Consider the following 21422-nt stretch of genomic DNA (forward strand, 5'->3'; position numbering starts at 1 on the left):
AAAGAGAGGGAGAGAAACACCAATGTGCCAGAGAAGCATTGATTGGTTGCCTCTCGCATGCCCCCCGCTGGGGACCTGGCCTGAAAGCCAGGCAATGTTCCCTGACTGGGAATCGAACCTGAGACCTTTGGGCTTGCAGGCCGACACTCAGCGACACCAGCCAGGGCAGCAGTGTCTAGAGTAGTTTTGTTAGTACATGTCTTTGAAAAATGATACAGAAGAGTATGAAAACGATTTTTCCTTAGCTGTCACTATGCTTACGGAATCACTGCAGCTTCGTTCCGAGTCTCAGAATACGCCGTGAGCCGCCGGCTGATGTTCCGAGGGGCCTGTGCTTTCCCTGGAAGAGTCACGCGACGGAAGCACGTGGCCTCCTCCGATTCTCGCTCGGCGTTCGAGGCGGAATCACGAGAATGTTCAGAGACCTCATCCCTTTTCCCGAGGTCCTCTTCCCACCTTCGATGCCCGAACCGTGGCCTTCGGAGTTTTCTCTTCCCTTCCCGGCTCGCTCCTTCTCTCTGGAGCCTGCAGGCACCTCCGCGTTCCCCTCGGCCTGCAGTAACACCCGGCATTCTGACCTCCCAGCTGGGCTGCAATGCAGGAAGGGGATTTTTGAATTCGGAGATTTCTTTCTGCAGCAAAGCCTGCCTTGGGGTTATTATTTCTTGGTTGACCTAACACTTTCGCTGGCAGGACAGAGCGATGACTTCATTGTGGTGGCTGGGGTGTGTCTCTGTTTTTGGGGAGCCCTGAGCCTCCTGGTGCGGTGGAGGGGGTTCCAGGAGATGGCTGTTGGAGTGGAATAAAACATATATCAGTTTATTGTTTCAACAAATAGTAAACCCATTGCATATATAACCTAAATAAGGAGGAGGGAGGACAAAGCTCAGGTGGTTTCCCAACTTCCCATGAGGTCAGTGACCCAGCAGACCCCACCCCCGCCCTTAGCTGCCCGGTGGACCACGCCTCTAACCCATGACCAGCCCACACTGGAGGGGACTGCGGAGGGGACTTGTCCATCAAGATTATTTCCCAGCTTTTTCGCCCACCTTATTTACCACTCAACTTGGATCCAAAGGCCTCTTGGCTGCTTTTAAAAAATATATGTTTATAGACTTTACAGAGAGAGGAAGAGAGAGAGAGACACACACACACACACACGGATGAGAGAAAGAAATATTGATTGATTGCCTCTCATTTGTGTCCCAACCGGGGATTGAACCTGCAACCCAGGCATGTGCCCTAGTTGGACATTGAACTCCTGACCTTCTGGTACACGGGATGATGCTCCACCCACTGAGCCACACCGGCCAGGGTGCTCTTGGCTGCTTTTGAAAATTAAAACTAGGCCTCCAGATCAGAGCTCTGTCCCCACTGAGAAGAACCCAAGTAATATGCCACAGGCTTCAAGGCAGGTCCCCCAAAACAAGCTCCTGAAATAGTTTAAGCACCAGAATAAATGTTTATTTTCCCAAGAGGACTCTTTGAAGGGGAACACACTCATTTGGACACGTTCCTTGGAAAAAGCATATTTGTCACGACAATCCATTTGCACCTCATACAGCCACGGGCAGGCATCCAAGGCCCGCGTCCCCGCCGCATCTCCTTGGCGCTCGGCGCTCGCAGCGAGAGCCAGGTGGGCCCTGTGACATGTCAGGACGGAGGCAGATGAAGAGAAAATTAAACTCTCTTCCAGCCGGGCAGCTCTATTTGATATCAGCAGCGGAGGGACATTCGGCGTGCGTGCCTTGAATTGTAACGTGTGAGGCGTGTTCCCCGTGGGCTGTCGGAGGCAGCGCAGGCTGAGAGCAAGAGCGCCCTGGCCAGGAGAGAGGCAGGCTGCGCACGGTCAGGAGGGCTGGGTGCTGCTCTGATCTCTGTGGGGGGCCGCCTGCTCAGGGACGGTTACCCAGAAGTGGCCCTGTCCCCTCCCCAGGGGCCTGTGACTCTGCCTTTCTTGCCTTGTCACCTCCCTCTGCCCAGAGCCCTGGAGACAAAGGCCCCGGATGATGGCAGGGGTGGAATCTGTCAGGTTCATGCATACCCTGGCTGGCTTCCACTTCCCTGCTCAGCAGCGAGATGCAGGTGCAAACATGTGGCAGGCGCTGCTGGGAGCCTGCACGGGAACAGCATGGGGCCTGCTGGTGCATCGGATCGGTTGCTTATTTGTTTTCACTCATCAGACATTCACGGAGCCCCTACTGTGTACGGGGCAGCCAGGGGCTGAGGATGCCGGGATGACAGGACCCACAGCTTTGCCTGCAGGAAGAGGTCGGGGAGGAGGTGGGGAGAGAGGCTGCTGTGCCCAAGGTTCAGGCAGGAGCTGGGGGCCTGGAGAAGGGAGCGTCTGGGGCACCCGGCAGGTCAGGGACAGGGTCAGCAAAGCTCTGCCAAGCATCTGATGCGTAAACAGAGTTTGGAGTCCAATCTGGGGGACGATCATGAACTGAGGCTGTTTGTGGTTGGTGCGCAGAGAAGCAAAGCTAAGGTCTTCAGGAAACACAAAGAAGAGGAGACTCGTAGCTGGAGAGCAGTGAGGGGAGGCACCAGGAAGGCTTCGTGGAGCAGCGGGGGGCTTGAGCAGCTGGCGTCCGCCAGCGGAGGGAACAAGGGGGCGAGTGGAAGAGGCCAGGGCGTGCCTCGTGCGTGCCCGGGTTTGGCTGGGGTCGGCTTTGCGGAAGGAGCGTAGTGGGAGAAAGGCTGGAGCGGTGGGCGGAGTCAGGCCGTGAAGGGTCTTCGCCGCCCCCTGTTCGTTTTCCTGCGGCAGAGTGGGAGGTGCCGAGCACAGGCGCGGCGCGGTGCGGCGCGATCCGGGTGCTCCTGGGAGGAAGGCCGGAGGAGAGGAGGGCGTTCTGCTGTTTCATTTCCTCCTTGGAAGTTGCATTTTAATGGCACACTGCCATCCCTCGAGTCTTCTTTCGTGAGAAGCAGCAACACCTGTGACTGCCTGTACAACCCCACCTGTCCCAGCTGCCAGGTCTGGTCTCACCTGGGAGCTGCGGTCATCGGGAGGGTGGCGTTTGTCAGTGAGGTGGGGCCTGGGGGAGAGGGGGTGGGGAGGGGGTTGCCATCTGGACTGTGTGTGTATGAGAGAGAGAGAGAGAGAGAGGGAGAGAGAAAGAAAGAATGTGTATAAGTTTGTTTGGGGAACAGAATTATTTTGTGGCCAAATCGTGAACCTCTTCGTTGAGAGAAGGGCAGAGAGGGCCAAGGGCTCTCCAAGATGACACGGTGATGGAGCCGTTCTGGGCAGGTGACAGACCCTCCCAGGCGGGGTTCCGGCCACAATTCACTTGCTGCCTGCCCTCAACCTCCGTGTTCACAGCCTGGGCCAGGTACGCAGCTCGCTGGCCACGGCGCCCAAGGAAAATAGGGAGCTAGACAAGTCCGCCGAGCGTCTCCAAAAGGTGGGAGGGGCTTCCACCTGAAGATCGGTTGAAAGAGTCACATGATTTTATAGGAAACCGTGACAGCGGAGACACGTGGGTGGGATGTTGGAGCCACTTGGACAGAGTGGGCGGGAGGAACTTGCTCCCGAAGCCCCAGACTCCCGGAGGGAGAGCTCTGCTGGGGGCTGGGAGGCGGCCGCTGTCAGGCCGGTGAGGGGAAGTGCAGTGAGCGGCACTCCTGCGGACACCGGGGCCCCAGCGGCGGTGTAGAATCGGGTGGAAGTGGGGGTGAGAATCGCCGACATCAGTTCCGGGGCGATAGGCCCGTCGTGGGATGTGAGGGTGAGAGAGGGGTGTCTGGGTCCACACCAGGAGGGGCGAGGACGCCTCCCACGGAAGCCCCACTCAGTGGCACCGGCCTGGGAGGCCCCACCTTGCAACAGAAAAGGGGATTCTGTTTTCTTCTGCATTTACTTGGATCTCTGAAGTGACCATTATTTAACCCTAGATTTTTTTTTTTAATCCTCGCTCAGGGATGTGCTTATTGATTTTCGAGAGAGGGGAAGGGAGGGAGAGAGAGAGGGAGAGAAACATCGATCAGTTGCCTCCTGGACGCACTCTGACCGAGAACTGAACCCACAACCTGGGCATGTGCCCTGACCAGGAATCGAACCCACGACCTTTTGGCTTGCAGGATGACGCTCCAGCCAACTGAGACACACAGTCAGGGGCAAACCTTAGAATTTTCAACCTCTTGATTTTTACTCCTCCCGCCTCCCAGTATGCTGATGTCTGCTAATTGGCCTCTCCAGACTGGGCTAAGCGATGAGGCTGCCGGGTGCCCTCTGTACCCCAAATGGCAGTCCTGTAAACAGACACAGAGAGCCAGCTTTCTGTCATTGAACATCACGCGGGGCCAGGAACACGCACGCACACGCACACGCACACGCACAGGCTCACCGCCACACATCCTGGGCTGGCAGGTGGATTCCATGTTCCCCCAACCCAATGTTTTATTGGAGTTGCTAATTAGGAACCAAAAAGACTGATACGATTTGTTTTTCTTTCCACTTTCCCCCACTGGGGGAGCACTTTGGAGCTGTGATGTGGTCAGCGTACAGGGGGTTGTGAGGGGGAGGACCTGAGACAGTTCTGTCCGAGTACATGACCTCCAGTGAGGCAGCAGGAGCTGGCTCCTGCCCGTGACCTTGAGACGGGGGAGGAAGTGAGAGTCTGACTCTGTGACTTAGATGGGAGTGGTGTCAGGGTCGCAGAAAGCAGGGACCCTGCGGGCCTGGCCTGACCAGCGTGTGACCCTCCCTATGACCCGGGGCAGGAGACTGCTGGCTTCTGGCGGCCATCGCCTCCTTGACCTTGAACGAGGAGCTGCTTTACCGGGTGGTGCCCAGGGACCAGAACTTCCAGCAGAGCTACGCAGGAATCTTTCATTTCCAGGTACCGTGCCCCAGGCCCCCCGAAATCTACTGAATCAGAAGCTCTGGTGGTGGGGGGGGCTGCAATGGCCTATGATTTAACGGTCCCTTCAGGTAGTTTTGGAGCACACTGGGGTTCGAGAACCGCTGCTTTCATGTGTCCGTCCGATCACCCACACATCCACCCCCTGCCGCCAACCCCAGGCCTCAGGGCCCCGAGAAAAGTGCTTGGGAGTGAGTGTCAGGAGATGGGGGCCCGAGTCACACCCTGTCACCACTGCGTGGTGCCGGGCCGGTTTTCCTACCCACAACCCCAGCTGGACGCTGGACTCGACGCTTCCTGATTGCTTCGGTGTCTCCTCTGTGCGCGGATAAGTAGGACCCAAATCCTGCTCTTGAGGAGCTTGGAATTCACTGACGGCCTGGGGCTCGAACACTGATCCCCTCGGAGGCTCCTCCTGGGGCCCGCTGGAGAGATGCACCCCACCCGCCAGCTTAGCCCCTCGCGCCACTCTGTGTCTGCCCTCCGCAGTTCTGGCAGTACGGCGAGTGGGTGGACGTGGTGGTGGATGACCGGCTGCCCACCAAGGACGGGCAGCTGCTCTTCCTGCACTCGGAAGAAGGCAGCGAGTTCTGGAGCGCCCTGCTGGAGAAGGCCTATGCCAAGTAAGCGGGTCGGGGCGGCCAGGGGCTGGGAGCCCCACTGTTTTCTCAGGGGACCTCACCCACCCCCGCCTCCCAAACTCGGGGTGTCATGCCCAAGACCCTCCCAGCACCCGGACCCCGTGTGCTGTGTCCCTCAGTAACTAGAGAAACAGAAAATCGGCCTGGGAGCCGATGAGAGCGCAGCTCCGTCCCACGGGAGTGGGTGAACGGGGCCGAGCCAGAGTCTGCTGGCCCTCTGTCCGAGCATCCTGGTGCTTCTCACTGGCACTCAGCGGTCAGTGGTCAGAGCCTTCTTTGGGGTTCTTCCAATGAGCTTCGTGCTGGCACCCTTTCCCTAGCACGTGCTCCTATAGCAGGTCCCACGGGGTGCCTCTCAGTCTTGAGGGAAGGCCCCCCTCATTCCTATTCATGCCCCACCCAACACTCAGAGACCCAAGAAGTCAGGGTCAGCTCTGGAAAGGTTGCATTTAGCTTTTCCTAGCAGTGGGTGGCCTGGTGGGAGGTGGTCCGAGATTCATTCCTGGCAAAGTGCTGGGTCGGCCACGTGTGGCTGGGGCCGCGGCAACATGGGCCAAGGCTCCTCTTTTACCTTCCAGACGACACCGTGTCCTAGCATGGTCCCTGCCCCAACCCACGAGGTCCCCTCCCTGGGGTAGCTAACGGCTGTGGGTGGCGCCTTTTTTCTCTTTTGCAACAGGCTCAACGGCTCTTACGAGGCTCTCGCCGGGGGGTCCACCGTGGAGGGGTTTGAGGATTTCACAGGGGGCATCTCTGAGTTCTTCGACCTGAAGAAGCCGCCGGCCAGCCTGTACCAGATCGTCCGGAAGGCGCTCCGCAGGGGCTCTCTGCTGGCCTGCTCCATCGATGTAAGCCAACGGCTTCTCTGCTGCCCTCCCTTGTGTGGTCGGGGGGGGGTGGGGACCAGACGGGGGTGAGGGGCAAGGCCCCGGGAGGTGCTGGGCCAGAGCAGAGCCTGGGGCTCAATGGGCAAGTCCAGGGATATATTGGTCCCTAGTACGTGGGAGCCGGTGAATATCTAATCAGTGGGTAGGAACGGGGGTTGGCCTCGTGGGAGGAGCCCCAAGCTCTCCGGACAGAGCCCCTTGGTTCTGTGGAAATCTCCTGAAGAACATAGCCTTGATCCCTGCATCCTGGCCCGACCTGCACTGTGCCTTCTTACGAAGCAGTTTTGGGATTTTGGAAAACAGATATGGACTCTGCAGAAGCACAAGGTTCTGAAACTAGGGGCCATGCACTGTGCCCAGGGGCCGACCAGGGGGTCGGCGGAGGGGAGTCCCATGGTGGCGTGGATGCCAGAGCCTGGACACCATCAGGCCTGTGGCCTTTTGTCGCTGGCTCTTTCTCTCCTGCCCTTCCCTGGGGACCTCCGGCATGCGAATGCGGTGTCTCTATGAAGATCCTAGCGGGAGACGTGTGTGTTTGGTGGGGGAGCGACTGGGGGTGTGGGGGAGGGGCAGGCCCTGAAGCAGGAAAGATGCTGGGGGAACTCTGTCCCCAAACGAGGACCGAGGGGGCGCGGGGGAGGACCAGAACTTGTCCTGGGCAGTCGTCATGGAGAACCCGTCTTCTTCAGGCAGCATGAGGTCCCTCTCGGAGGATAAATAAATGACTCCCCAGTGCCCCGTGACATTTGAAAGCCTGGCAGTCATGCTCCGGGCCTGGCAAGCACGCAGTGCCCCACCTGGGTCTGCAGGCCTGATGGTGGAGGGGCTGGCTGGGGAGGCTCCCTGTGCGCACCTGCAGCTCACGGCCGTCCCTGCACCTCCAGCCCCACGCAGAGGCCCCCGGGACTGTGTGCTGTGTCCTCGGGAGGCGTTTTAGGACCGGCCCCAACAAGGTCAGGGGCCGCCACCCTGAGCGAACTGTATTCTCAACCCAGGTCTCCAGCGCGGCCGAAACAGAAGCTCTCACCAGCCGGAAGCTGGTCAAGGGTCATGCGTACTCTGTCACCGGAGCCGAGGAGGTAAAGTCGGGCGGAGGGGGAGGGGTGTGCAAGGGCAATCAGCCGTGATGTGAGCACAAGTCTAGGGCAACCCCAAGAGCGGGGCTCACCCCCAAGGAAACTCTGGGGAAACTCTCTCTCGGGCTGCACTGAGCCCCGGACACCACACCTGTGCGGTCAGCTCTTGCTTGGTTCTAGGGCCCTCCTGACCCCCACCCATTCAGATGTGGGCAGTGTGGCCTCAAATGCAGGGTCTCCTCCGGGGCGTGGCCAGGAGGAGGAGGAAGGCTCTGGAAGAAAGGTGTAGACATTGTCAGTCAGATTCTCATTTCACAGGTCAAACAGTGGAATCCCATAGGTTCTCCAAAGAGAAAAGGTACCTCCCCCATCAGGGTGGGGCGTGCTAAGGGGACGGACGGAATGCAGGCACCCCGCACCCTCCAGCCCAAGGGGAGAGAGAGTGTGGGCGGTGACTTCCATTACTATATTATTTACATACTAAATAACTTTCATTATTTTCATTTACTGTATGCAACAACTGAGACATTAATTTTGCTTTGGGTTTCCCAGTGGCCAAGGCAGAAAGGGAAATGAGTGGGTGTCTCGGGTCTTGTTATTTATTAAAGTGGTAGAGGTATTCATTCCATGTGCTTGTGTTTCATGAACACGTTCTTTAATCAAGTCAATTCCCAAAGATGAGGACGTGCCAACATTGGACCAGGACGGAAAATAACAAAAAGGGAAGCGAGACACTGAAGACCCCACCAGTCATGGCATTTCTGGGGGGCTCACAGGGACTGTTGAGTGGCGAGTAGGAGAGGGCGGTGCATGTGGATTCGAGAGCGTGGGCTTTGGAGACACACTACCTGGGTGCCTGCCCTCTGTTTACCTCCCGTCACTAACTAATCATGGGTCACTTAACCTCTCTGAGACTCAGATTTTTGAGCAATAACGTAAAGATAATGACAGACCCAGCTCACAGGATTGTCTGGAGATTTAAATGAGGAAATAACGCATTTTAATGTATTATTTTAGAGAGAGGGGAAGGGAGAGAAGGAGAGAGAGAAAAACCATCTATTTGTTGTCCCATTCATATATGCATTCATTGGCTGATTCTTGTATGTGCCCTGACTGGGGATCGAACCTGCAGCCTTAGGCATATCTAGACAATGCTCTAACCAACTGAGCTACCCAACCAGGGCCCTGGGAATATGTCTTTGAAATACTTAGCACCACGCCTAGCCTGTAGTTAATGCTCCATGAATGCTAACTGCGGTGCTATTAGTATTTTCTGGGAAGGCATTGATCATCATTAGGTCTGATATATTAACACCCGAGTCTGCTATCAAATGTGAGCCTACCTCAAAGCAGATCTAAACTTGTTTTTGTGTTGAATTCACTGTTCACCCAACCAAATTGTGGCCAATAGAGCAGTTGGCCAAGGCCTAGCAACACATTTAAAAAGCAAATAAAAGTGTGGCCACTTGGGGACATCTGACAAATGGCCCGTGAATCCGGGGAGCAGGCGTGAACCTGTGTGCGCGCCTCGCAGGTGGATTTCCGTGGCCGCCCGGAGAAGCTGGTCAGACTCAGGAACCCGTGGGGCGAAGTGGAGTGGACGGGAGCCTGGAGTGACAAGTAGGTGCTGTCCTCTGCCCCCCAGCGCGGGCCTCCGTGGGTGGGAGGGCGTCCCGCAGACACGTGGTCCCGAGGACAGGGACGGTAGGGTGAGTTCGGCCACACTTCCTGCCCTCAAACCGCACGGCCTGTTCAGAAAAGGGCGGTTCGTGGTTCCAGGCCTGGAACAAGCAAAACAAAACCCAGTTAGCCGGAGCCTTGGACTCCAGGTCTCTGCTTGGCATTTGCAAGTTTTTGGCAGCTCTCTCGGACCGGGCCCTGGGCTGCCCGGTCTGTCTGTTCTCGGCCCGCCACACCGCGGCAGTCCTAAGGTGGGATCGATCCGTCACAGTTGGATCCTTTCCGCTCCGCCAGCCCTGGTCTGTCTGACAAAGGCCAGCCCCCTCGGTGCCAACAGGAAATGGCCACTTAGAAAGTGGAACTCTGTCCTGGGAGCCAACCGGCCACAGCGGGCAGTGACCAATGCCAACACTGATCTTTCCCAGCCAAGTCGTGAGTGACCAGAGAGGCTCCTCCTGGGCAGGCCTCTCCGCTGGGGAGAGGAGGTTCGTGCAAGGTGGGGACTGCACCCCAAGGCCTCCCGTGGTGCCCCAGGACTGCTGCACCCCGGAATCAAGGTCACTGAGGGTGTTGGACACATGGGACGATTTCCTCCTTGTCACCACTGCTGGCACGGGGGTGGCAGGTTGTCACGGGGAAAGGAAATAGAATTCACCAGTGTCATGGACGAAGAGCCACTAGAAATGGGAATGGCCATAATAATAGCCCCTCCCAATGTATCCTAAAACCGTGCCTGTGCCCCACGCGTGGCCCTTAAAACTGTGATGCTGGCAGGGCTCTGAAGGGAGTTTTGTTACGTGTAGTCGCACGTCGTTAACGGCTCAAACCCGTCATAATTCCGTGAAGGGACGTGAGTCTGTGGGGCCCAGCATCGACCTCCCGTATTAGAGGGTGTTCATGCGGCCGCCTGAGACTGATCAAAACCCCAACCCCCCCCCCCCCCCCCGATTCTGCCAAATGAAAGCATCCAGGAAAGAGATGTTTTTAAAAGATGGATCTTGACGCCGCTCTGTTATTCAGACATCACCTGCACGTTTCGGGTGACGGCCAGGGAGCTGGAGATGGCATTTGAACAGAGTTGAGGGCATTGCCACGGAAAGGCCATCAGCAGGCGGCCTGTCCAGGGAAATTGCCACACAACCGGGCCTGGCTGTCCTTCGTGCAGGCTCAGGGAGTGGGCCGTGGCCCTGGGCCCAGGGGCCGCCAGACCCACAGACAAGCCTGAGTGAGACTCGCTGGTCAGTGTGGGTGGCCGTGCCTTCTGTGACAGGCATTCCCAGGTCCCCTCTCTCCGTGTCCCCGTGTCTGTGCTCGGGGGCCTGGGCTTCCTAATGAGAAACGTAAACCTTGTCCAGAGAGTGAAATTCGGGCAAGACCACAGCACCATGTTCCTGCCACAGGCCTGGGGTCACCCTGCTAGTGGCCACCATGTTCCTGTCCCCAGCCTGTGTCCCCTCCCCACACTGTCTGTCCTGCCTTTTCTCCAGGCCTTTTTTTTTTTTTTAAATTCCACCTCCGGCCTTTCGGGGGACATGTAGCTGCAGTGAACAGTTTGCATTGCAACAAGCCCTTCAGGAGTGGCCTCTGCTTCGTTTAAACATGTAAAAAATGCATTTAATTTTCCCCCCAGCGCCCCAGAGTGGAGTTACATAGACCCCAGGCAGAAGGAGGAGCTGGACAAGAAGGCCGAGGACGGGGAGTTTTGGTGAGTGCGTCGTGTGCCCGAGAGCTGGCCCACAGCCGCGGCTCACTCCCTGCCCGCACGCGGGGCAGCGCATCTCTGGGTGTTCCGGACCCCGGAGCGGTGCCCCGCCAGGGGGCTCCCATTCTCCTCCCCTTTGCCCCTGTGTGGTTCCACCCCCCCCCCCCCCCCCCCCCAGGATGCCCAGAGCATCGGCAGCACGAGATCCGGGCCCGCACCGTGGGTTAGCTCTCACCCATCTTCCCCACCTTCCGCAGCTTTCCCACAAAATAAGAGCAATCCCTGCACATCTTTGATCTGAGACGCAGCTCACCATCTACAGAGGGTGACTTCCTTTGCGGGTGGGCTAAGTGGGGCCATAAGGACACCCTGTGACGACTGTGACATGGCTTAGAGGCCTCTCTCTGCTGGACGCCAGTCAGAATGAAATTGGAGGAACCCCCTTTACAGGCTTAGACAGGGCCCCCGCCCTGGAGGCAAGGGGCTGTGTTCGAATCTCCTCCTGGGGTCTCTTCCAGCTTCCGGCTCATTCTCTTTGCTTGGCTATGCAGATCTGACCCTGGATAGGGGCCCCTGGGGATTTGTCCTGGGGGCGGGGCTGTAGCGAAGCCCAGTGCACTGGCCCGGGGCCTGCTCCCCGTGCCCCGCAGGCCCGCCCTCCCTCACCCTCCCAGCCCTGCTCTCTTGACGCAGAGCCCTCCGCTCCCTCCGCCCCCAGGATGTCTTTTTCGGATTTCCTGAGGCAGTTCTCTCGCCTGGAGATCTGCAACCTGTCCCCGGACTCCCTGAGCAGCGAGGAGGTTCACAAGTGGAACCTGGTCCTGTTCAACGGCCGCTGGACACGGGGCTCCACCGCCGGTGGCTGCCAGAACTACCCAGGTGAGGCGGCCGGCCGGCCTGTCCGCCGAGCTGGGGGTCTTCACACGCTCATCTTCGGGCAGCGCCTTTGCACTCTGTCCTCGGGCTTCTGGGGACCCCTCGGAGCCCCACTCACCCCGGGGCTTGGAGGCTGGGGCAGTGCGGGTGGGGGCGGTGCCTCTGCAGCGTTCACCTGAGGCCCCGTCGCAGGTGATGCTCTTCTCCAGCTTCTGTGTGTTCAGACTGTCCCTGCTCCACCCGCCTGCTCCCTGTCCCCCAAGCATGTGCTTCTCCATACTAACTGTGTCCTGGCACCTTGCGCTAAGGCCTCTGTCCACTCCCCCTGGGCCCAGGTGGCCGGCACCCATCCCAGTGAGCTCTGGGGCAGAGGGGCTAGTGCCGTGGCCAGAGGAACACAGGGTGTCCTCTGCCATTTCAAGTGACACACCCATTGCAGCAGCCCTTTCTTTGTGTTTGCACCTGAGTCCCAGGTGGAGGGGCCTGGTCTTGCGGGTCGCAGGTGGCCACACCCAGGGCCTACAGGTGGCCCCTCCCCACTCTCCTGGGAGCTGCTGGAGCTCTGTCCCTGGTGGGGATGGCCTGGTGCAAAGTCATTGCTTCTGCACTAACCCTCGTCTCACTACAAAGGTGGGAAGCTCCCTGTTCGCAGGAGACCCCTAACCCACACCTGTGCAGGCTCCTCCTAGGTCGAGTCGGCCGAGGCAGCCCCCGAGGAGGAAATCCGAAAAAGTCGACCCCACGTCTCTAAGGAGAATGAAGGAAGGAAGGCAAAACCCGCTTCCTCCACTGTCCACCTCCCCCGGCCCGTGTCCCCTCCCAGTCTGTGGCGACCTGGTGGTTGATGTGGGCTGTGTTCACGGGCACGGCCAGCTGCTTCCTGCTCACATGGCGTTCGCTGCCAGCCCGTGCTCGCTGCTGTGGAAGCAGCATCGTTATAAAATCCCGCACGAGGCAGGCTCTCCCCTCCATCCCCCGTCCAACCCAGAGCTGCCCCCCGGGGTGGCAGAGATGATGCTGAGCAGATGGGAAGGTGGCCAGGTCCTCTTCTGCCGCCGTCAGTCAGCTCGCCAGCCGCGGGACCCTGGCAGGGTCCCTTTTCCCAGGGTCCCTTTCCCGAGCTTCAGTTCCCTAATCCTCCAAACGGAGTGGCGACGCCCACCGCGTGAAACGCTCTGTAATCAGGGAGTGTCCCAGCGACGGCAGGTATCCTTTTCATGGCTCATTCTCACCCTCCAGTTCTGCGGGAGCGTAAACAAAAAAATGTAGCGATCGCCCTCATGTTGCATGTGGGAGAAATTAAAATATGCTCGCCATTAGCAAGCTCTTAGAAAGAGCGTGGGAAATCTGCACGGATCATTTGGGGGCCCCGGATCGGCAGGGGGTGCCTCAGGTACTGGAACGTGCCAGATCACCGCGCCATCTGTCCTGCCAGCTAGCCGCCAGTGGCTGCCCTCTGGTGACACTGTGAGGTTGGAAGATGGAAGATGACACCGTGGTCTCTGTCTCCCCTGGAACTGGACCATCCTTGGCTCTGAAATCTGAAATAAAAGCATCGGGGAGTGGCGATTCTGGGGCGGTGGAACTGAATAAGGAATCGGATTGTTAAGAAAAAAAAATAATCACCCGTGGCTCGTGGTCGTCTGTGAATGCCTTGTTATTTCATCATCCGGGGGGACCCTTATTGGGAGGCTGGGAGAGAGAGCGTCCCCTCTGTCCATCCCCGTCTGTCCCCAGGACGCATCCTTATTGAAATCGGGGAGGCCCCAGTGTGGAGGTGCCCCTCAGGCTGTCTCCCTTGGTTCTGCTCTGCCACTTGACTGCCGCTGGACCGTCAGAGCGCTGCTGTGTGCCTTCGGTTGCCCCGTTTAACCTCTCTGTGCCGTGGCTGGTTGTCACTGTGTCGAGAGATCATTTTCAGAAGTCCTGTTGGAAGCAAAGCTGTGTTTTTAGGTCTCCATAGGCAGTGACAGGCATATTTCTTAATTGCCAATTACTGTTTCTCATGCATTATTGAGGGACTTCCTCTGGAGGAGAGTGTGTCACATCACTGGGCTGCCACACTGCAGCCGTCAAGGCCGGTCCCTGGGCCAGGGGCCAGGGGCCAGCAATCAGGGCAGCTTCGGGCTGTGACGTGAGGCCGGGGCCCCTCTGAGAGAGCACAGGGCCGTGGGACGGCAGCTGCCAGGGGACGGGGGTGGCTGTCTTTCTAGCCTGTCTGCAGGGGCCACCCCTTCCCTGGGACACACTGGTTGCCTAGAGAGCTCCCTCCCTCTAGAAGGTGGGTCTGTCTTCACAGACCAAGGTGATGTGCGTCAATTCTCCAGGAAGACCTGGAAGTGACTTCTTTGGGGGAGAGGGGGTTCCCATATAGCCTGGGACTGTGGGGGACCATGAATGTTCTCAGACAGGCACTCCTGGGCTCCCAGTTGGTCAAACAGAAGTGTGCTAAGCTTCCAAATACTGTGGGACGCATCGGTGGGTTTGTGGGTGGGGCAGGGAGACGGGAGAAAATGCCTCACGAACCTCAGAAAGGGAACTGGCTTTATGAGACTGCTCCCCAGGTGGAGTTGGGCCGGAGGTGCGCTTTCTTTGGGGTGATCAAGGTTCTTCCCTTTTCTTTTGTTCTTCCTGTCCCCACCCCCCACGGGGGGAACCACCACCTCCCGGTGACTTCTAGCCACTTACTGGACCAATCCCCAGTTCAAAATCCGTTTGGACGAGGCGGATGAGCACCAGGAGGAAGGCACGGGCGAGCCCGGCTGCACCGTGCTGCTGGGCCTGATGCAGAAGAACCGCAGGCGGCAGAAGAGGATGGGGCAGGGCCTGCTGAGCATCGGCTATGCTGTCTACAAGGTACCCCCGAGCCGGCGCCGGCCTTTATTGCGCTTGGCGTCTCAGGTCGGAATACTGTGCCCAGTAATTAGAGCACATGTTCCTATTGCCTGCATGCTTGTAGCCGGCATTCTCCTTGCTCACCCAGCTGCCTCTGCCAGTGTCCTTACTGAGGCCTGAATTCCACAGTTAGAGATTCACTCCTGTGGCTCAATCTCTGCTGTTCCCATGGAGACATGGTGTTCATTCAACTTCACCTGTCATTGGGGGCTCCGTGTCAACATGCTTATTGGATGCTTTCCAAGTATAGGTTTCTCAAGGGACAGGAGCCAGAACGTGGGGCACAAGGCATTCAAGGTGACACAGAGAATCTTGAGGGGCATCAGAGAACAGGGGGAGGCTGGGCATAGGCGCCAACGACAGACGCCCCTTCCTCCCTGGACGACCTCATGACTCTTGTCGGAACCCACCGGGCATACAAACGGAAGGGAGGGAGGCTGTGACTTGGCCAGTTTGGGTTCCGGTGTCCCTGGACTGGGGGCCGCAGCTGCCTCCGGTCTCTGGCTGTGGTGACCACCTGCCCGCGGCGGAGTTCATGGCCTCACAGCCGCGCTGCGGCCGGAGCTCGGGCTCTGAACAGGCCCGGTTGGGAACCAACAGAACCCAGTGTTTCATGCGGGCAGAGACGCCTCGTAACACATTCTGGAGGGGTTCCCCGTGGTTGTTTTAAAACGATCTTGGTAAGAATGAATCTCCTGGGAAAAGTTCAGTTCTAACCAGGAAGACCCAGAGCTGGCTGGAGGCCTGACTTCCTGGTATAAATTACTGCAATCATTTATAGAAAGAGAAGCATCGTAATAAGAAACCAGTGGGGAAAAGGGCAGTTTCCAGCTCATACCACCTCTGGCCCCTTTCTCCCTCTTACTTCAGAACTTAGGGCTTTCGAGTTTAGGGTGTGTGTGTGTGTGTGTGTGTGTGTGTGCATTTTACTTTGGAAAATGCTTCCTGCTTGATGTCAGGAGAAAATAACTTCAAATAAATAACCTCAGCTCTATGCCCGCTTGGCGCTTCCCTCCCTGCCTAGAATGTAAATAACCCCAGACCAGAGTCTTTGCTTCTGGGAGTAGAAAGCTGGGAAGGAAGGCCCTTGCTGTGTGCCTAGTGCATCGGCATGCTTCCCTGAGCACCTACTATGTGCCAGGTGCTGCACAGGGAGCTGAGATGTGGGGACATAGCTCACGGTTCCTGCCACCAAGGGGCTCACAGTGTAGACTCACGGGGAACTACTACAGGGCAGGTGGGATTGCTAGGCTGGGCACCTGTGTGGATCACACATCTGGAAAAGAAAGAAAAGAGCAGAACCTTTTTTATTGTTCAGATTTCTAGGTCTCAGTCTACAGACGGCCTCGAACTTCATCAATGATGTTTCAGTTTCAGAAACGCTGACCAGTCTCTCACTGTAGCACTGACCTATTCCCCGGGGGGCCAGGATCTCACCGTGCGTCTGCGAGACGTGGGGAGGGGTGCAGAGGCGTGGAGAGGGAGGACCTCGGTGCTCGCAGGTGACCCGCTGTTCTCCTCTGCCCCGCAGGTCCCCCCAGAGGTACGTGAGGGCTGACTGAGGTGTCCTTCCTTTGGTGAGACCTACGTAGTGTGGCTGTTTTCGCAAAGGGCATACAGCAGCATGTGCTTCCTTGGGTGGCAGCTGCTTCCCCCCTCAAACACGGAGGCTCGGTGAGCTGGGGACCCCGAGAGCCGGTGAAGACGGTTCTGAGTCCCACCTGCCATGCCCCTGTGGAAGGGGACAGTAGCAACCTTTGCCCCCCGTGTGCCCGCTGGCCCGATTTTGACCAGATGACCAGAGTACAGGTCAGAATCCTCCTTATCCAGCCCACAGAATAAATGTCCTGATCTCCGGTAAGAAGAGGAAGCTCCCACTGTATCTTTTTGGCTCCTGGCTCTCCCTGCGCCTCGTCAGTGATTTAACCCCCCAGGCTAGGGAGCCATGTCATCATTGCGATCCTTACATCTGGGGCTCCCTGTCGCCATCCCAGGCGTCACCCAGCTCTCCCCTCTGCCTCATCCAGAAGAAGGGAGGAGCCTGGGCAGCACTCCCAGGGAGGGGACCGGCATGGTCCGATGGCAAGTGGCACAACTCAGCCCCCAGGGTGTTCTGGCCCAGGGAGCCTCTCTGGGCTGCGTGCGGGACACCTGGGGGCTTTCTCAGGTGGTCCCAGTCTGAGCGGGGGTGGGTGCAGGAGTGAGTGCACCTGGGGGGTCCCGCCCTGCACCCTGAGCTCCGTGGAGAGGCTCCAGCTGCCGGGGACCTTGACCTGGGGTAAGCGGAGCGGCAAGTAATTGCCTTGCTTGCGTTGATTCCTCTTTCTGAAATGCATAGCCACGTCCACTTCAATGTTTAATGTTAGAAGGGGCTTGGGCCCTTATTTAGAAGCTCGGTGGTATTTTTGTGGCCGGAAGTGTGCCTCAGGACCCTCACTCTGGTTTCTGTCAGTGAGCCTAGGGTAACATCGGTTCTGTTAGACATCATTTTGCCTCAAGTCGAGGTTTCTAAGAACCCGTCAATGACATTAAACGAGGGCTTACTGTGTGTCAGAGTCTCCAGGGTGTGTCCAGCATGTGACTGAGATTAGAGCCACTGTCTGGCGGGGGGGGGGGCGGGGCGGGCAGCTGGCACAGGTGCAGTAATTAGGTGGTGGTGTGCTTGCCCTGCTACACGCACCCTTACCTCTGCTCTCCCGGATGCCCCAACTCGGCCAGGTTTGGAGCATGTGGCAGTGACATCCCGGTTCCTACACTCCGGCCCATGCCCTGTAGCAAGGCTGCAGACTTCTGGTCTACCTGCCCATGGCCCACGGATGCGTGTTGTTGGCTATGGAGGTGACGGGCAAAGGTGTATGAGTGGCCAAGAGAGCACCTGTCTTCTGTGCTCGAACATCATTGAGTCCACACCCGAGTTGGGTCTGGCCATGGGGGCTCCCACCAGAAACACCCCATTTGTGTGACAGAGGTCATGTGTACCCACGGTGAAACCTGCCCTGACGGCGCCTCCCTGTGCCCTCAGTGTGTCACTGCAGAACCCGAGCTCACCCAGTGCCGGGGTCTTGAGTTGACAGCTCTCTAACCACTGCCTCCGACCCCTCTGGGGGGCTTGTTAAAGCCCAGCTTATTGCTCCCCCCACCCCGAGTCCCCGATTCTGCAGCTCCGCAGCAGGCCTGGGAAGCTGCATTTCTAACCAGTCCCCAGGGATGCTCACGCTGACCCTGGCTCACATTTGGAGAACCTCCCTGCTCGACCCCCATCCCATCAGCCTTAGTAGAGCCATGCCGGGGGAAGACACTCCTGGAAGGTCAGAGGGGACCCAGCTATCCCTTCTGTGTCCCCCGGTTCCCGCTCGGGCCTCCCGAGCCGGGCTCCTCTGTCTGTCCTCTGTCTGGCTTCCTGCTGGAACCCAGTGTGCCCCGCTCCCAGCCCAGCCCAAATTCCAGCTCGCTTCCCCGCTTCAGCTCCACTGACACCTCCTCCCATTGGTCCCCTGTTTCCTCCCCTTGCTGTCCTCGGGGATAGCAAGAATGGCATTTAGCTCTGTGGCACCTGGACCTTGGCCATGGCCTCGCTGGCCACCCCCAGCATTCTCCTGCCAAGTGTAAACAATCTCAGGGGACTCCCCGGAGCTGTGGCCGCCCTTGTACACAGGTCGGCAGGGGCTGGCTGGGCACCCCCGTGGCGTCCCGACCAGGGCAGGGAAGCAGGTGGCCCTGCCTTCTCCCCTGCTTAGCGGCCCAGGGACCCGAAGAGGGTCTGGTGATTTTGAATAGACCCTTGTCTACTCAGGGTGGGCGTCCTGGCTCCGGGTCGCACGGATGGCACAGCCCTCGCAGCTTATCAGCACCCGCCCGTGTCCCAGGCATCTTGATGGAGATGAGCCATAAAGATATGGAGCTGCGGGAGGCTTAATCACAGCAACCGCAGCACCGGCACCTGTGTGTCTGCAGCGCGCAGTCACTAATTAGCCCGTGTCGAACATGGCAGGCTCCCTCTCCCTCTGGCAAACAGACAGGTCCTGGGGAGCCTCCCTGCTCCCCTCGGAGAGGGGCTGGCTGCGCCTCCCCCGCCTGCCTCCTTGCCCTCCCAGCATGCCCGCCCCCCTGCTCACCTTGCAGAGCCCTTTCCCCCCACGGGCGAACCCTTGCGGCCACTTTGGCTGGAGGGCCGGGATTTAAACTCACTTCTCCAGCCCCAGGCCGGTACTGGGGCGCTCAGCGCCACACCCCAGGTGCAGCACAGGGGCAGGGTGTTGGGTTCGGTGAGTGGGGGATTCGTGAAGACAAATGCCCAGAGGGAAGCAGAGTGCACCCTGGGGATCCTGGCGTTGGACCCTTCATTTAACCAGGAAGAGGGTAAGTAAGGGTCTCGCCAAGGTCATTAGTCAAGGTCAGTGAGGGAAACAGGGTCTGGCACCAGAAGGCGCTCAAAATGCACTTGATCAGCAGCCGGTGAGTTCACAAGGGAATCAAGGCCTCCCGGTTCTTCGCTCAGGGTTGAAAAAGTCACCCGTCCCGAAGTTGGAGAAATAAACCGGGCTTTTCGGCCGCGGTGTCCCGGGTTTGAGCGGGACTGACGCTGAGCGTTGCTCTCTCCGCAGCTGGAGAGGCACACGGATGTGCACCTGGGCCAGCGCTTCTTCCTGGGCCGCCAGCCCTCGGCCCGGTCCAGCACCTACGTCAACCTGCGGGAGGTCTCCGCCCGGGCCCGGCTGCCGCCGGGGGAGTACCTGGTGGTGCCGTCCACCTTCGAGCCCTTCCAGGACGGCGACTTCTGCCTGAGGGTGTTCTCGGAGAAGGGCGCCAGGGCCCTGTGCGTGTCCTTTCCCTCCATGGGGGCAGCGGTGGTGGCAGTGGTGGTGGTGGTGGTGGGGATTCTGGGTGCCTGGGGCAGCAGAGGGGCGTGGCCCCGCCACTGCGGGTGACCCACCCACCCCTGGCTCCCAGCTGATGCTTCCCAAGAGAAACGTGTCAAAACCACAGGTCCCGAGAGTCCTCAGTGGGTGTCCCCCTCCTGCCCCTCTCTTCGGTCTATAGGACACTGGGGAGTTTTCTTTTTTATAAAAGTTCAAGGTTAGAGAGAAGAGACACCAGGAACAGCCTGGTTAGAGGCTTTCCTCCAAGCAAGGTGGGTGTGTGAGGCCCATGGAGTAGGATCTACAGAGCACCACCTCCGCCCCTTACACACACACACACACACACACATACACACGTACACACAGATGTGTGTATACACACCACCTGCCTGCACAACACACACACACACACACACACACATCACAAACCCATGCAGACACTACACCCCACTCCAGGGACACGGACGCAAGTGCACATGGGTTTTTCTGGCTCATTCCCCGGACGCCAGTCAGCAGAGGTTCCCAGAGCTGGGTTCTCACGGGAGGAGAACAGTCGTAAGTGGGGCAAAGAGGGAGAGCATTCTCCAGAAGAGGGGCCCACTGGGATGAACATTCTAGATGCCCTCAAGGGCCCACTGCACCTAGCAGCTCTCAGCCCTGGTGAAAACAAACAAACTAACAACCCCCTCCTCCCCCACAACTCGGGGCAGGGTGGGGAGGGGTCCTGGTTAAATACTTCGTGTTTGCAGTTTGGTGCATAATGAGGGTCTTGGGTGGGAGCCAACCCCCTGGAAGGGCCGACAAGAACTTCCTAAAAGGAAGGACCCCACCACGAGCAATCTCTTTCCTGACTCATGTTTGCCTTATCTCTCCCTTCATATTCCAGGGAAATGGGGGACATGGTAGCCGGAAAGCCACACGAGGTATGCAGCCAGGCTCTGGCACTGTGGCCCGCGGCCATTCGGGGCTTCGCATGGACTCACGAGGGTCCTTTGTCTATTGAGGATGGTCCTTCGGATAGTGAGGACTTTCTGTTTGTCGGGGCCACCACAGTCCCCAGGCCCTGGCTCTCCTTGGTGAAGATGAGACAGAAGCTGCATTAGGACACATTCCCACCCTTGGAAATGGGGGGTCTTGGTGTCCCCACCGTCCAGTCGGCAGGACCCTCCGCCAGAGCCCTCCGGCGTGCTTGAGTAGTTCATGCAGGACAGAGAAGGCAGTGGCCACAGGAGCTCCAGTCCCAGCTCTTAGGCTTTCAGGGGACAAACCATGGAAGCGTATGAATAAGGCGATGGGCAGCTCATGCAGAAGTGGCTCTACACCCTCATGTGTGCAGTCTGGGGGTGCTGGGGCGACAGCCTACTCCGGGAAGGCTCCCTGGAGGCGGTGTCTCAAGCAGACGTTGGAGGAAGGATGCACAGGGTCTAAAGTGCAGGTTCACCCGCCTCACTCCCTGTACTCCTCCCTCGTGCCCTCACTTTGTGGTCCTTTTCTCCAGATTGTGTGCAAAGGGGTGGCATGCAGCTGCCCCGTGAAGGGTGGTGTCGTGGGGCCACACAGGGCACTGGTCAGGGGTGGGGGCAGGACTCTCCGTGGGGCACAGGTCCAGCTTTCCCCACTCCATTCTGTCTACCCAAACAGACTGCGGCATCTCTGCAGAGCCCACGTGGGGCGCCCTGCTGCGGCTGCCGAGTCTCTGGTTGGCTGGGGGTGCGGCAGACATATTGACTTATTGGACACATACCAGTTTGTCAGCTCCTGTTTCCGTGGAGGCCTGGGCCAAGTACGATTCCCACGTTAACTTTGCAACTGTCCTGCCTCTTTTTTTTTTTTTTCGGTCCTGCCTCTTAGCCACATCCCAGCGAGGGGGATCAAGTCGATGGCCAGATCCGCAGCCTGGTCGGGAAGCTGGCAGGGAAGGTGAGTGGAGGGCAGACACGG

General features: G+C 58.5%; 1 protein-coding gene across 1 annotated transcript in view; it reads left to right on the plus strand.

Moving 5' to 3' along the window:
- LOC114512336 (calpain-8) overlaps positions 1-21422 on the plus strand; it is a 41282-nt gene that overhangs the window by 10884 nt on the left and 8976 nt on the right. Inside the window, exons 3-14 of the mRNA XM_028531245.2 lie at positions 4726-4844; positions 5355-5488; positions 6186-6354; positions 7389-7472; positions 9004-9089; positions 10780-10854; positions 11570-11730; positions 14408-14583; positions 16154-16165; positions 19227-19438; positions 20368-20404; positions 21333-21401. Of these exons, the coding sequence (XP_028387046.1) occupies positions 4726-4844; positions 5355-5488; positions 6186-6354; positions 7389-7472; positions 9004-9089; positions 10780-10854; positions 11570-11730; positions 14408-14583; positions 16154-16165; positions 19227-19438; positions 20368-20404; positions 21333-21401 (1334 nt within the window). The remainder of the gene's footprint in view (positions 1-4725; positions 4845-5354; positions 5489-6185; positions 6355-7388; positions 7473-9003; positions 9090-10779; positions 10855-11569; positions 11731-14407; positions 14584-16153; positions 16166-19226; positions 19439-20367; positions 20405-21332; positions 21402-21422) is intronic.

The sequence above is a fragment of the Phyllostomus discolor genome, chromosome 15, assembly GCF_004126475.2.
Source record: "Phyllostomus discolor isolate MPI-MPIP mPhyDis1 chromosome 15, mPhyDis1.pri.v3, whole genome shotgun sequence".
In the NCBI taxonomy this organism is placed as follows: Eukaryota; Metazoa; Chordata; class Mammalia; order Chiroptera; family Phyllostomidae; genus Phyllostomus; species Phyllostomus discolor.